The 13063-nt window shown below is 43.9% G+C and overlaps 1 protein-coding gene across 8 annotated transcripts in view; it reads right to left on the reverse strand.

Annotated features, from left to right (window-relative positions):
* The window catches only part of RAP1GAP2 (RAP1 GTPase activating protein 2), a 685016-nt gene that overhangs the window by 69084 nt on the left and 602869 nt on the right, over positions 1-13063 (reverse strand). For all 8 annotated transcript variants that reach the window (XM_040423489.1, XM_040423484.1, XM_040423485.1 and 5 more), the window contains one exon: positions 9261-9344. In XM_040423489.1, the coding sequence (XP_040279423.1) occupies positions 9261-9344 (84 nt within the window). The remainder of the gene's footprint in view (positions 1-9260; positions 9345-13063) is intronic.

Genomic DNA, 13063 nt, shown 5'->3' on the forward strand with positions numbered 1-13063 from the left:
CTCAACATATAATCCCAGGTGGGCGACAACAGGAGACAACAAGAAGCCCAACAGGGATCCGGAGGGTAGCACTCTGGAACGACAACCAGGATTCACAACTCCAGTGGGTCAGTATAGATGTCCAGGCAGGAAGCTCTATAACTGGCAACTAGAGAAGAGTGAGGGGAGAATATAAGGAGGTTGGGAGTGGCAGACAAGAAACAGCTGAGGAGGAGAAGCTACGGATCCCTGATTGAGACAAAAAGGATAGCAAGGCAAACACAGAAAACAATCACTAAGAAACAACGTGATCTTTAGATATAGAGTGCGCAGCCACCCGCTGCGACCTCCTGACCCCGGGTATAACGGAGTCAGACGTGGCTCTTGATACCCTCGTGACAGTACCCCCCCTTTCACGAGGGGCCTCCGGACACTCAGGACCAGGTCTCTCCGGATGAGAGGCATGGAAAGCCTGAATTAACCTGTTGGCGTTTACCTCTGACGCTGGAACCCACATTCTTTCCTCGGGACCGTAACCCCTCCAATGCACCAGATACTGAAGAGAGCGGCGGACCCGACGAGAATCAACAATTCTGGCTATTTGAAACTCCAGATTACCATCCACAATAACAGGAGGAGGTGGCAGCGGTGATGGTTCTAGAGGTGGAACATACTTCTTGAGTAACGATTTATGGAAGACGTTATGGATCTTAAAAGTCTGAGGTAGCTCCAGGCGAAAAGCCACAGGGTTAATGACGGCTACTATTTTATAAGGACCAATGAACCTAGGGCCCAGTTTCCAAGAGGGAACCTTCAACTTAATATTCCTAGTAGACAACCACACATAGTCATTCACCCCTAGGTCCGGACCTGGCGACCGTTTCTTATCGGCTATGCATTTATATTTACCACTCATCTTTTTCAAGTTAACTTGCACCTTCTGCCATACCGATGAAAGAGATGAAGAAAACCTTTCCTCTTCGGGAACCCCAGAAGACCCCCCCTCTTTGAAAGTACAAAATTGGGGATGAAAACCGTATGCACCAAGGAATGGTGACTTGCCAGTGGACTCCTGATAATGATTATTTATGGCAAACTCAGCTAACGGTAAATATGATGACCACAACTCTTGGTTTTCAGACACAAAACACCTTAAATATGTTTTTAGGTTTTGGTTGGTACGCTCAGTCTGTCCATTCGACTGAGGATGGAAAGCTGAGGAAAAGGACAAGTGTACCCCCAAACGGGAACAAAAAGCTTTCCAAAACTTAGAAATAAACTGGGTTCCCCGATCCGAAACCACATCGGAAGGGACCCCGTGAAGCTTCACGATTTCACTGATAAACACCTGAGCAAGAGTTTTAGCATTAGGAAGTGCGGGTAGCGCAATAAAGTGTACCATTTTGCTAAACCTGTCTACTACTACCAAAATATCAGTTTCACCCGCAGACAACGGTAAGTCAGTGATGAAATCCATTGACAGCTGTGTCTATGGCCTATTGGGGATAAAAAGAGGCAATAAAGACCCTGCTGGACGTGTATGAGAGACTTTCGCGCGTGCACAAGTAGAGCAAGTAGACACGAAATCCATTACATCCTGACGCAACCTTGGCCACCAAAAACGACGAGATAATAGCTCCAAGGTTGCTTTACTACCCGGGTGCCCAGCAAGTGCCGAATTATGATGTTCTTTTAATAATTCAAGACGCAGGTTTAACGGTACAAACAATTTCTCTGAGGGGCAAGAGGCCGGGGCGTCCCCCTGGGCCTCTAACACCTTTCCCTCTAGAACAGAGTGTACAGCAGAGACAACCACTCCTTTTTGTAAAATAGGTACCGGATCACTAGCATTACCCCCTCCAGGGAAACTACGAGATAACGCGTCTGCCTTGGTATTTTTTGCCCCAGGACGATAGGTGATTACAAAGTTAAATCTGGTAAAGAATAGCGACCACCTAGCTTGTCTAGGGGTGAGACGCTTAGCCGATTCTAGGTACAGAAGGTTTTTGTGATCCGTAATCACCGTGACGGGGTGGATTGCTCCCTCTAAGAAGTGACGCCACTCTTCAAGCGCCAGCTTAATCGCCAACAGTTCCCTATTTCCAACATCATAGTTCTTCTCTGCAGAAGATAATTTTTTGGAAAAGAAAGCGCAAGGGCGCCATTTGCCAGGAGACGGACCCTGAGACAATACAGCCCCCACTCCCACCTCTGACGCATCTACCTCAACAATAAAAGGCTGGGAGACATCAGGTTGAATTAGAACAGGTGCCGAGGTAAACCTCTCTTTTAGAGAGGAAAATGCATTTTTAGCGGCGTCAGACCATTTAGAAAAATCAGTCCCCTTCCTAGTCATGTCGGTGAGGGGTTTAACGATCACTGAATAATTTTTAATGAACTTTCTATAGAAATTTGCAAAACCCAAAAACCGTTGTAGGGCTTTAAGGTTCTCAGGAAGATCCCAATCTAAAATTGCCTGGACCTTCCCAGGATCCATACGGAAACCTAAAGCAGATAATAGATATCCCAGGAACTGCATTTCCTGAACGGCGAAGACACATTTTTCAATTTTCGCATATAATTTATTCGTCCGTAGGACCTGCAGTACTTGCCTGACATGCACCTCATGTGTTTTCAGATCAGCTGAATAAATTAAGATATCATCTAGGTATATGACTACAAACCTGCCGATGAGATGACTAAAAATATCATTAACGAAATGTTGGAAGACAGCGGGGGCATTGGTCAGACCGAAAGGCATAACTAGATTTTCATAATGCCCCTCAGGGGTGTTAAAAGCTGTCTTCCACTCATCCCCTTCCCTGATACGAATCAGATTGTAGGCCCCCCTAAGATCAAGTTTGGAGAACCACCTAGCACCCGCAATCTGATTAAAAAGGTCAGGAATGAGAGGAAGAGGGTATGGGTCTCGGATGGTTATCTGGTTTAGCTCACGGAAATCTAGGCAAGGATGCAGGCCCCCATCTTTCTTTTTAACAAAGAAAAACCCTGCAGCCACGGGTGAAGAAGAGGGTCTGATGTGTCCCTTAGCCAGACTCTCGGAGATATAATCTTTCATGGCTTGTCTCTCGGGACCCGAAAGATTATACAACCTGGACTTGGGTAATTTTGCACCGGGAATCAGGTTAACCGGGCAATCATAAGGACGATGAGGTGGTAGCTTCTGACAACCCTTTTCAGAAAAAACGTCCTCAAAGTCCGAAATAAATGTAGGTAGGGAAGCTATGGAGGCGATTAAGCAATTGTTATTTAAGCAATTCTCTCTGCAATGCTCACTCCACTCCAATATCTCCCTGGCCTGCCAATCCACCACTGGATTGTGCGCTACCAACCAGGGAAGACCCAATACCACAGGAGAGGGAAGGCCCTCCAGAACGTAACATGAAAGACACTCATTATGGTGGTCCCCTACCCGAAGGTGTAAATTATGAACAATGTGGGTGAGGTTTCTCTGAGACAGAGGAGCCGAATCTATAGCGAATACGGGAATAGGTCTCTGCAGCGTACAGAGAGACAAACCCATAGTGCGGGCAAAATGGGCATCTATCAAATTTACCCCTGCTCCACTGTCTAGAAAAAAAGAAATAGACTCCGTCTTAACACCAAAAACAATAACCGCTGGTAACACAAATTGAGATGTTCGTATGGAGGAAACGTATACCCCCCGGCTGACATCCTCCGCACAGCCTGGGGTTAGTAGTTTTCCGACGGTCCTTTGTTTTTGAGAAAGGAGGGACAGACATTAATGAAATGACCCTTCCCCCCACAGAAAAAACAAGCCCCCCCCCTACGGCGAACCACAGGAGGACGGACCTGACGAGAAGTTCCGCCTAGCTGCATAGGCTCATCTAAGTCAGTACAGACTAATTGTTGCTTGGGCGAGGTAACCAATTGCCCAGGAATTTTCGATCTCTCCCTAAGACGCCTATCTATTCTGATAGAGAGGGACATAACAGCATCAAGGGAAAGGGGGGTCTCATACAGCGCCAGTGCATCCTTAACCCTTTCAGATAACCCAGAGCAGAACTGACTCCTGAGAGCCGGGTCGTTCCACTGAGTATCCGTAGCCCACCTACGGAACTCTGAGCAATATTCCTCTGCTGACCGATCTCCCTGTAGGAGTCTCCGTAACTTCGACTCAGCCAGGGCGAGTCGGTCAGGGTCATCATATATGAGACCCAAAGCCCCAAAAAATCCCCCCACTGACCGGAGAGCCTGGGAACCAGGGGGTAACGAGAACGCCCAGGATTGTGGGTCCCCCTGAAGCAGGGAAATGACAATCCCTACCCGCTGTTCTTCATTACCTGAGGAGTAAGGGCGCAACTTAAAGTATAATTTGCAGCCCTCACGGAACGTCGCAAATTTGTCCCTTCCCCCAGAAAATCTGTCAGGAAGAACAACCTTGGGTTCTGTAACTACCTGGTTACCCATAGCAACCGCTGGGGGTGCGGTCTGCTGCATTTGCTGCTGTTGTTGGAGGACAGACGACTTCAATCCTGCCACCTCCAAAGACAGGCCTTGAAGCTGTTTTGCCAAGGCAGCAATAGGATCCATATTGGATTCTAAGTAGAGAAAAAAAAAAACAACAAAAAAAAAATTATTATTATTTTTTTTTCTCAAAAAGTAAAGGCCAGTTATAATATCCCGGTCGGCGTGACTATCACATACGTGACGCAGAGGGAGGGAACAAGGAAGGCCCTGCCCAAGTGAGAGGGAAGGTGGTGACCCCTGACTCACCTAGCGGCTGGCACCTGGCTGCCCTGACGTCCCTAGACGGGTTCCTCACCCGTACGCCGATCACGTGCCTAAAGCCCTGGCTTTCCCTAAGCTGAGCCCTAGATAGTGAACAGGGCGGTGGGAACACTAGTCCGCACCACTAGCTCTAAAGGAAAACACCAAGGGAAGGACAGACAATACAAACTCAACATATAATCCCAGGTGGGCGACAACAGGAGACAACAAGAAGCCCAACAGGGATCCGGAGGGTAGCACTCTGGAACGACAACCAGGATTCACAACTCCAGTGGGTCAGTATAGATGTCCAGGCAGGAAGCTCTATAACTGGCAACTAGAGAAGAGTGAGGGGAGAATATAAGGAGGTTGGGAGTGGCAGACAAGAAACAGCTGAGGAGGAGAAGCTACGGATCCCTGATTGAGACAAAAAGGATAGCAAGGCAAACACAGAAAACAATCACTAAGAAACAACGTGATCTTTAGATATAGAGCGCGCAGCCACCCGCTGCGACCTCCTGACCCCGGGTATAACGGAGTCAGACGTGGCTCTTGATACTCTCGTGACAACGTCTCTTCGGATGCCATGCCCACTTTTCTCTCCCGTTTTCAAATTTGGCGAGCAACTTCTCTCATATGTCAACTCCAGTTTACACCAAACATTGTTAACTGCTTAGGATACATAGTCATAGGTAGATATACTTAGATAAGGCAGTGTATGGAAAAAGCATTTACTGTATTATAGAAGATGTCTTAGAAGCTAGCAAATGGACCGCAGGTTACCCAAATATGTTTCAGCACCTTGGAGAGTGAATCAATGTACTATTGGTGTTAGAAAATAACCCCATCACTGCTGGGCTGTCTGTGTCCTCGAGCAATAATGATCATTGTCCCTTGACCAACCACAGTGGTTATGATACTCTTGAGCCGATGACTTTGAGCTCCATTTATCTCATATCAATTTTTTAGACCCTCCATTTAAACTTAAAGGGGTTGTCTCACTTCAGCAAGTGGCATTTATCATGTAGAGAAAGTTAATACAAGGCACTTACTAATGTATTGTGATTGTCGATATTGTCTCCTTTGCTGGTTGGATTCATTTTTCCATCACATTATACACTGCTCGTTTCCATGGTTATGACAATCCATCAGCGGTGGCCGTGCTTGCACACTATAGGAAAAAGTACAAGCCTCTCTGGTGGCCGGGACCATGGGAACTCACATAGGCTGGTGCTTTTTTCTATAGTGTGCAAACACGGCCACCGCTGATGGATTGTCATAACCATGGAAACGAGCAGTGTATAATGTGATGGAAAAATGAATCCAGCCAGCAAAGGAAGCAATACGGACAATCACAATACATTAGTAAGTGCTTAGTGTTAACTTTCTCTACATAAAAAATGCCATTTGCTGAAGTGAGACAACCCCTTTAGGTGCAAAAGAGAGATGATATATTTTTGTGGATGTTTACCTAAAGCTAATGTATATTATAGTTCAGTAGTCTCCCAGCTTGCTGGGTTGGAGACTATAAGGGCACGCAGAGAGCAACAGTTGGCGAGAGCCACAGGTTGGTGTAGACTGTAGGTACCCGCTGTGTTTTCCCCATAGACATACACAAGCATTAACAAATGAAAAAGTTCAGACCTGTAGAACGACATTGTGCTGCTGTAAGGTATTACCAGGTAAGCGCTGATCACAGCACACCCTGCCTGTATTTGTATTACTCCGTCAGTAATACTTATCTTTGCCTGTAGCTAAAGCAGATGCTTCTTGGACTGCAAATGAAGTAGGGGAAATTTACTTGTTCGCCATATGTCATGAATAAAGTAGTTACACATACGTCTTACCATCAATCTTTGCAGATTAGGTGACAGCTTTAGCTTTTAATAGCTGCAAATAATTGTTCTGAAGGCCAAGTCGCCCCATGTATTGATCTTACGACTATCTCCTGCATGTGTCACATTGATTGTGAAATCCTTTGAATTTGCATGGAAGCATTGACACATATTTTACATTAGATGTAGCAACATTTATCAATGTATTATTTCAAACTGTACGAACAATGCAGCATGTTAAATCTGTTCATCAAGAGTATAGATTTTTTTTTTCACTAGGCAAGAGGATTCTGGGCAGACAAAAGGTTTGTTTTCCTAGCATTTCCCTTAATAGAGCCTTAATAACAGTGATCTGTACAAGGAAATATATAGATCACTGACCGACATAGAGGAGGTACAGCACACGTTTTCCTCGCTGCCCCCGATCCAATAAAATAACAGTAAATAAATTAAAAATAAATACAAATGTATATAAAAAGCAGTATATAAAAATAAATACAAAAATACAAATGTATATAAAAATAATCAAAACAACTCATCAGAAAAATGAATGCGCAACACAAAGCTGCCTGTCCACTGTGCACCATCTGTGCCGACATATATACTTTTCATGAGCCGCACATAATGTATCTGAGGTGCACAGTATACTGTATGTTTAGTAGCTAAGGAAAAAACTTCTCCATACCTCCAAGTTTTCTTCTTGCACTCAGGTAGAAGATATACAGTATAATAGCTACCAACGTATATTTCTACATTAGGTGTTGCATTAAAGGCATTTTCCATAATTACTATGTTTTTAACTAGTATGTTCATGTAGTATCATGTACCTCATGTACACCTTCCCCATGCTTTTGTTATTTGGACTATATATACCTTATAGCCCCTCCAGCTAGTTACTAAGACACTCCCCTATCACTGCCCCCGCTGCTGCTTTGACACGCCCATGGATATAACAGTAAAGGAAAGAAGAAAGAGCTGCTCGGCGATAGGAGAAATAAAGGTAAAAGAAATACAGTACAAAATTACAGCTACCTTCATAAATCATTATTTTAAAGCATACTGATTCAAACTGGAAAACCCCTTCAATGTTTGATTCCCAGTATATGTATTTGCTTTATGCTGGTGAATTGAGGGATTAACACTTTTGCTACCAGCGCCGGTAATGTAAGGAGCGATTTTTAAACATGGCGCCCGCTTGCCCGTGCAGCAGGCGATATGGCCAGCGGGTCTCTGCCGTTTCAAGCAGCAGAGGCCCGTGGTTAAAGACCGCGACCGGCAATAATGCCGATCGCGGTCATTGCAGCCTTTAGATGCCGTGATCAAGTGTAAGTGAAAAACCCGGAAGAGAGTGCTTCTGGGTTAATACCAGCATCCCTGTGCGGCAATTGGGGATGTCGGTGATTAATTCTATTAGAGCGTATTAGAGCCGCGTTTCCTATGTTGGCCAGCATTTGGTAGGCCAACATAAGAAATCTGCAATTCACATATCACCATACTGCTATTTGCAGTATGATAATATTCAATAAAAGTAGTGAACATGTTAAGTCTCCTAAAGAGGCTACAAAAAAAAAAAAAAAAAAATGTAAAATAATATAAAAATTATAAAAATTGAAATCACCCCCCTTTCCTTAGAATAAACAAATAAATACATAAATAATAAAGAATATAAACATTATGGGCATCACCTCGTCTGAAAACACCTGTACTATTAAAATAGAAAAATATTTTTCCAATACGGCGAATGGTGTAACGGAAAAAAAGTATCAAAATGGACTTGATTTATGACAGTTTTTGTTAGTTTTTTTTTTGTTAGTTTTTTTTAGGCAAAACTAGCAACTCCAGATGTCAGCTGAAAGTATATGAGAATTTTGAAATGCAGGAAACACATTTTTTTTTCATAGTGAAATTTTTTCAATTGGTGTGTGTTTTTTGGTGTTCACACACATGCGTGAAGAGAACAACACATCTAAAAATCCATAAAAAAGCATATGACATGCATAACACTACCTAGAGTTTTTGTGGCATTTTTTAAGTAGCAAAAAATGTTTGACCAAGTTCATGTGTAAAGGGGGCTTTACAGCAAAGTGCAGACACCGTATATTTTAGTACTAAAGAAGAGATTGGATCCTGCCCTTACAGAACAGGACAGTGTTACCCAAAAGTAAGGGCTGTTTCACACGAGCGGATGCCGTGCGTGTCATCCGTTGCGTGAAAGATAGCCAAGCCCCGCACTGGACAACAGAGACACGGAGCATTAACATGATTGATAATGTTCTTTGCCTCTCTGTGACCTTTTTACTACAAAATCACAGTGAGATAAAGTTGTCACTATGGTTTTGTAATAAAAAGATCACAGAGAGGCATGGAGCATCATCAATAATGTTAATGCTCCGTGTCTCTGCTGTCCGGAACGGGGCTTGGCTGTCTTTCACGCAGCAGATGACACACACGGCATCCGCTCGTGTGAAACAGCCCTAATACTTTGCCGATCTTCCAGGCACAAGATATACAGCTCCTGCATGGAGCTAAAATATGACCGTGTGCATAGAACCTTAAAAAAACCAAACAAAATTAAAACATTTTAACTATGAAATTATTTAATAATCCGTAGGATGGCTGATGTCTGTCAATCATCGAGTGAATGCAGGATATTCATAGGAAGCATATGTATGATAAGGATGACCTTGCACTTACTTGCCTAAACTTCTGATATATAACACCAAACTTGAAGGTATTGTTGATTTCATGTTCATCATAAGCAACAATCATTTGTGACGCCTGGAGGGGGAAAAAAAAACCACAGTTCAATGGTTAATTTAATAAAAATAAAAAAAAACATAAATGCTCGGATACGGTGGTATTTCAGGGCAAATACAAGAGTGCTCTCGCTGGGGATTATCTGTGCCAATTTACCAGCAAATTATTAACTCTCATCTACAGGCTGTGGAATTTTCCCAATACATAAATTGTCCCGCTGTGTAAAAACCAAAACAAGTCAATGTATTTTGTGCATTTTCACAGCAGATCTCACTCCTTTAAATGTAAGAGGTGAAATCTGTGGCAAATCATCACAAATTTTGTTAATCTGCTGCAGGATAAGCAGAAAGATCATCCCCTAAACGCGTGCAGCCTTAAACAAGGGGTAGGGTCTACACAGTGGAGTTTTAGAGCAATTCGTTTTTTTTTTTGATTCACAAATGGATTCGGAACGTTCAGTTTGCCAACAACTATCTCTCCTGGCATGCACATTCATGCTTGGGTTTGGTCGAGCATGCATGTGTTTTCAATGGGGAGAGAGGAAAAGGTGCTTGCTGCTTGACAAAAACTCACTGAAAAAACAGGTGAAAATGCTCCAAACACAGACACCGTAGCGTGTCTATAACCGGGGGAGCAATTCCTCCGCATGCGTACAATGGAGGATGCCGGTGCGGACCGCATGCACCACAAGAACATCTTACACAAAATGATACATTGTGCAGATGAAAAAATAAACATACACGAATCACTGTAAAAAATGCACCAAAATGATACGCAACTGACAACACTAGCTTATTCCTCAGGCCGATGTTAAAAGCTGAGAACTTTGCCAATATCTTCCAGTCAGGAACATATCGGAATGTGCCACTTTATTTTGTTGGTAACATTCTTTTGCACCTGGTACCTTCTGTGTCACATGGTCTGTTGTGGGTGCGGCTGTGAGTTGGTTCAGACCTGGTTCACACACCACGGGCAGTTGAGTGGTAGGACCCCATGCTTGCTGAGACACTAGGACGTGGTGCATGAGGGGCTCCGATATGTTCCTGACTGGAAGATATTGGCAAAGTTCTCAGCCTTTAACATGGGCCTGAGGACTTAGCTAGTATTGTCAGTTGCGTATCATTTTGGTGCATTTTTTTGCAGTGAATTGTGCTTGCTGCTTGACACCAATGATGGTGGTGATTATCTTCTCTGAGTATTGAAATTGAAAGCATCTGATCTTTTTCTCCCCCAAATCATCTGTCAGAGGAGAGTCTGGAGGCCCTCATACATGCACTGTCCCACTCTGTGTGAAAAGGGGACACTTTAAACTTTTGCATATGTATGGAATGTATTTATAATTCCCTTTAACAGGCTGGCAGTGTCATTTCATTTATTCGCCCCTAGGTGGTGCTGTCCCCACTTATATATATAGCCTGGGGTTTGCTAAAAAAGTTGGTTGGTTGTTGAGAGGAGAACAGAGGATAAGGTAGGAAGTTAATTGAGGAGCAGGACAGGCCTAGTCCACAATGTAGCTGCTATTTTAGCCCCTTGGCCCTGATCAAGCTAAGGGAGTATAGTGAACAGTATTACAGCAGCACAGCACAGACCAGTGAGTCTACGTCTGGATATAGAGAAGAGGTTAGAGCTACATTAGCCAATGGACTTTTCAAGCACCAGTGACCAGGAGGAACCTAAAAGTACCTGGACACAGCCGGATGATTAATGCGCAAAATTATCCTTTACCACATGCCTCTATGGACATAGTGGACCGTAATTCTTCAGTGAGCATCCTTTACAAAGAATGGAGGAGAAGACTGATGCCTGCCATTAGGGAGCCGCCCTGTGGATTGCTACTGACCCGGAAGAGTTATTATATTCAGTACCTGAGTGTAGAGTGTGGACTTAGAGCAGACTTATATAAGAAAGAGCCTTTTTCTTGCCTGTTAAAGTAAAAGTCTTAGGAAAACTCCTTAACTCACAACTGTCCAGCCTGTTACAAGGATTACAGCTAAACCAATATCTGAGTCATATCTTTTTGCCATATAAATGAACTGTACTGACTACCTGGAGACAAGTGGTTTAAGTAAAAGTTCAACTGTTTCGACTCCTCATCTTTTCCACCACCAACCTTTGCACCTAACGGTGCTGGAGTCACGAACAACCGGGGTCCCAGCCTCAAAAGCACCCTAAGCGCCTATACCATCAAGGGCACCTCAACTACCATCCGGCTGGTGATCCCTGGACTAGAGAGTTCCCCGGAGGATTTAGTGCTGTCTTCCCCCATCACTGCATGCTGGCGCAGGGAGCTACAAAACTCATGAGTACGACTACTACCCCCATCCGCCCACTGTGCACTCCCAGATTGCCCCTGCGGTCCGGTTCGCTGCATACATATTAAATTGTTGGCTGGTGCACTCGCTGAATGTGTATAGTGGTCTTAAATTGTAGACTGCTGCTACATAGTGTTGAAACTGCACTTTGCATCAAATATATTTTAAGGGTGAGGTCACACAAAGCTTTTTTGGCAGTCATTGATGTAGTATTTGAGCCAAAGTCAGAAGTGGATTGAGCACAAAGAAGTAAAGTTTCATTTATAGTTCTCATTCCTCTCCAACCAACTTCTGTCTTTGGCTCAAAAACCGAATTAAAACTGCCACACATCATTCTCTTTAGGGTGGTGTCACAGGACTATTCTGGTCTCCCAACATATCTATATTAGTAAGTGTTTGTCCTCTCCCTGACACAACAGTTCTAGAGGAGCTTTTCTTAGAACTTATTGTTGAGTCATTCTTCTGTTATTCTTCATGGACTTTGACAACTGAGTGTTCATTACCTTTGTCAATGGGGCATGTCCATCCAAACTCTGACACTGGACAAACAGAGCTGACAGTGTCAGCTGTGTAGGGACACACCCTGTTGACAAAGGAAACAGTGATGTCTGCGGTGTGACCCCACGGCTGGCCTCATAATACAGAGCCACAAAGCCGCAGCAGCCAGTTGCCGCATGGTTTAGCTGTAAAATCATGTAGCCATTGGCTAGGGCATGAGGGCATGGCTTGGTTGTATGCAGTGGCGTACATAGAGAAGTAAGGGTCCCATAGCAAGGATCACACCAGCCCCCACACACAGGACAGAAGGGTTTCCACCTAAACCCTTTTCAGTGACCCTTGGACCATTTTTTCTACTTTTGCTACTTTTTCATTTTTTCTCATTTGCTAAAAGTCGGTTCTTTACAGGGTAGAGTCCTGACCAAGTTTTCACCCCCAGTAGAAGAGGAGATGATCCAACTGGTCCCCCTGTTGCCTTGGGCCCCATAGCAGTCGCATGGTCTGCCAATATGGTAGTTACGCCCCTTGTTGTATGCAGGAAGCTTCAGTGTGGGTTTGTACCCTAGTTGCGATTTGTTCATACATTTCTTAGGCCTCAAATGGCCGGTAGAAAACGCATCCATTTTCCAGACAGCAAATTAACTCTAAGGTAGATAGCGTTACAAAGAACAAAAAAACTAAAAAACTTTATTGGTATACAAGGTATAAAAGGTGATCTGCCCAATAGTTTAATATAAAACCGAGGTATAAAAGGTGATCTGCCAAATAGTTTAATATAAAACCAAGGGTAGGGAATAGTGTGCACCCCCTGGTGTATTGTGCTAAACTGCCCTCACTTGTCCTGCTAGATATCCTGTGTATGGCGGACACACTTATCTACTAGCATTGTCCACTTGAACTAGCAGTAGTATGGCATATCATCAAGCAAGC

Source organism: Bufo bufo, chromosome 3 (genome assembly GCF_905171765.1).
Source record: "Bufo bufo chromosome 3, aBufBuf1.1, whole genome shotgun sequence".
Taxonomy (NCBI): Eukaryota; Metazoa; Chordata; class Amphibia; order Anura; family Bufonidae; genus Bufo; species Bufo bufo.